The sequence below is a fragment of the Notothenia coriiceps genome, unplaced genomic scaffold (genome assembly GCF_000735185.1).
Source record: "Notothenia coriiceps isolate Sejong01 unplaced genomic scaffold, NC01 NC01_scaffold00015109, whole genome shotgun sequence".
Classification (NCBI taxonomy): Eukaryota; Metazoa; Chordata; class Actinopteri; order Perciformes; family Nototheniidae; genus Notothenia; species Notothenia coriiceps.
Window position 1 is genome coordinate 1 of NW_011347810.1, and position 2827 is coordinate 2827.

General features: G+C 42.9%; 1 protein-coding gene across 1 annotated transcript; it reads left to right on the forward strand.

Moving 5' to 3' along the window:
* The first annotated feature begins 1001 nt into the window (after positions 1 to 1001).
* Positions 1002 to 2560, forward strand: LOC104948790 (protocadherin beta-16-like). Its single transcript, XM_010775015.1, has one exon. It carries the CDS (start codon positions 1097 to 1099, stop codon positions 2558 to 2560), a length of 1464 nt encoding a protein of 487 aa, XP_010773317.1. The 5' UTR covers positions 1002 to 1096.
* The last annotated feature ends 267 nt before the right edge of the window (positions 2561 to 2827 follow it).

The following is a 2827-nucleotide window of genomic DNA, read 5'->3' on the forward strand; positions in this document are numbered from 1 at the left end:
AAACTCACTGCAAATCAAAACTCACTACAAACTGTGTCCCAGTGCTCCTATCACTACAAGCCGTGAAGGGAATCAGACTGTGGGCCTAGCCGCCACCAACTGGCTCCAACTCTCCACTACAAGGGGCAAAGAAACAAATGAGTATAAAGCAGAAGAAACAAGTATCCAGTTGGTCCAAACGAGCAAACCGTAAAATACACTAAAACCCTAAATATAAGACAGCAAAACTAAATTCAAACAAAACCTAATTCAAGCGAAACCTAAAAACAGCAGCTGATACCACCTAGTAGGAAGAACACATTGTACATTAGATTACAATACAAAAGTACACATTTACATCTTTTAACTTAGGTAATTGCAAACTTACCACTACTCAGTATGATTAATACTAAAGTACTAATGACCAACACACATCCCTCCAGGTTAACAGGACTTCAGGCATCACATTTGGCCAAAGGAATACCAGGTGGACCAGGATACAAGCTGACAGTATAGGCTAATACAAATTAATGTAGTTCAGTGCTAATATAAGATGCACATGAGTAATATTAAGCTGTTGCTCAAACATGACATCGTATGTGACAATTTACCTACCCTTAAGGCTTAAGGTGGCAACAGGCAGACAGCAAACGAAACAAAGGCTGCCATGATGCCACAGGTGCGTTAAATACCAATGAGTTAATTAGGGGTTGGCTCTGGGGGAGGAGTTGACCTACTTTAGGTGATGGTGAGTTCAGGGCGTAGAGATGAGTGTGGGACAGTTACCTGAACCCAGTGTTCCTGCGACACTATGTTTTATTCTAAATCGGTACATATCAGTTTATTATGAACATTTTACATGCACTTGTACTTTATGAACTCAGAGTGCCGCTGTTGGCCAGCCTGTATTGGATTTACCGCAGACCCAATGTACCTCCCACCATGTCTTTATTTTATAGAGAGAAAGAGGCAGAATCAAAGCACACGTCCGACTAAACGGGAGATACAGAACAGGAAATATGTACCACGTTGTGGATATGCTTTGAAATTCAGCGTCGACTGAGAAAATTGGAGTGCAAACATCTTGGTTTACACTGGAATAACGTTAGGCAGAACAATGGGAGGGCAAGTACTGTTGTTTTTCTCGCTCCTCTCTCTCGGATCGGTGTTCGGACAGGTCAGCTACTCAATTCCCGAGGAAATGCCAAAAGGTTCTCTCGTGGGCAACATGGCAAGGGATTTTGGCCTGGATGTTAAGAGACTAAAATCGGGTAAAGCTCGCATTTTTACTCGAGACAGTGACGGATATATTGAGCTGAATAACGAAAGAGGAGTCCTCCTAATCAAAGACAGAATAGACAGAGAGGCGTTGTGTGGACAGACGACGCCTTGCGCTTTGCATTTTAAGATCATATTAGAGAATCCGATGGAATTTTTAAGTGTAACTATTGAGATCACAGATATTAATGATAACCCCCCATCCTTTGAAAAGAGCGACGTGAAATTCAAAATAAGCGAATCCGCTGTTAGTGGGTCTAAATTCATATTAGATCGGGCAGTTGATTCTGATGTAGGCTCGAATGGATTGCAAACATATAAACTCGAACCGGCGGATCATTTTGTTGTTAGACTGCACGAACAAGCAGATGGGACGAAAAATGTCGAAATGGTATTAGACAAGCCTCTTGACAGAGAAAAAAATGAACACCTCTCGTTAGTTCTGACTGCGGTGGATGGAGGAGAGCCGCAGATGACAGGAACAATGCAGATTCTCATCACTGTTTTAGACGCTAATGACAATGCCCCTGTTTTTACGCAACCTATTTATAAAGCATCTATAGAAGAAAATGCAGCAGTAGGAACAGTTGTAGTGACAGTTACTGCGACAGATTCAGATCAGGGATCTAATGGAAGAATAACGTATTCAATTTCGAGTATTTTAGATCATGCCCGTGGGTTATTTGAAGTAAATGATGCAAGTGGTGAAATTCGGCTAAAAGGAAATGTTGACTATGAAAAAGCTCGAACATTTCAGATAAACATTCGGGCAAGTGATGATGGGGGACTAGTTGACTCGTGTAAAGTGATGATTGAAGTTATTGACGTAAATGACAATAAACCCGATATCCATATATTGTCAAAATCAAACGTGATATCAGAAGATGCCGTAGCCGGTACTGTTGTGACAATGATAAATATTGAGGACACAGATTCGGGTGAAAATGGCAAAGTACACTGCAGTATAAATAATGATATTCCTTTTGTAATGAAGTCTTCAACCAGTGATTTCTACACTTTAGTTACAGATAGTGGATTGGATAGGGAGACAGCCTCTGAGTATAATATAACAGTGACCTGCTCAGATGAGGGAGTGCCCTCCCTCTCCAGCAGCGTAACTCTCACCTTACAGATCTCTGATGTGAATGATAACTCGCCTGTCTTTGAGAGCAGCTCATATGAGGCCTACATTGTAGAAAATAACACACCAGGCCTCTCTGTGTTCACAGTGAGAGCCCAGACAGACTCTGACTGGAAGATCCAACTGCCCGCCTTCTTACTCCCTGGAGGACTCCCTCGTTAACGGATAAGTTGCCCTCCACTCATTGTGCCCAATTATTGCTGATAAGTGGATGTCTCCATTAGAGCAGTGCGCTCTTTTGCGGACTTACGAGCAGATCAAAGATTCCCACTCCCGGATCAAAGGCTCAGATGGAGGTCTCCTCCATCTGAGGTGAACGGACTGTGAAATACTGATCCACGGACAGAACGACATACCTCCTCCAAGGTCCTGTACCCAGTCCAGGACTGGTGGCTCTGCCTGGTGGCTGAGGATGGTGCCGATCGTTCA

Bases quoted from the DNA above. Each gene is read 5' to 3' on its own strand.
- LOC104948790 (XM_010775015.1), top strand. From the start codon at position 1,097: ATGGGAGGGCAAGTACTGTTGTTTTTCTCGCTCCTCTCTCTCGGATCG.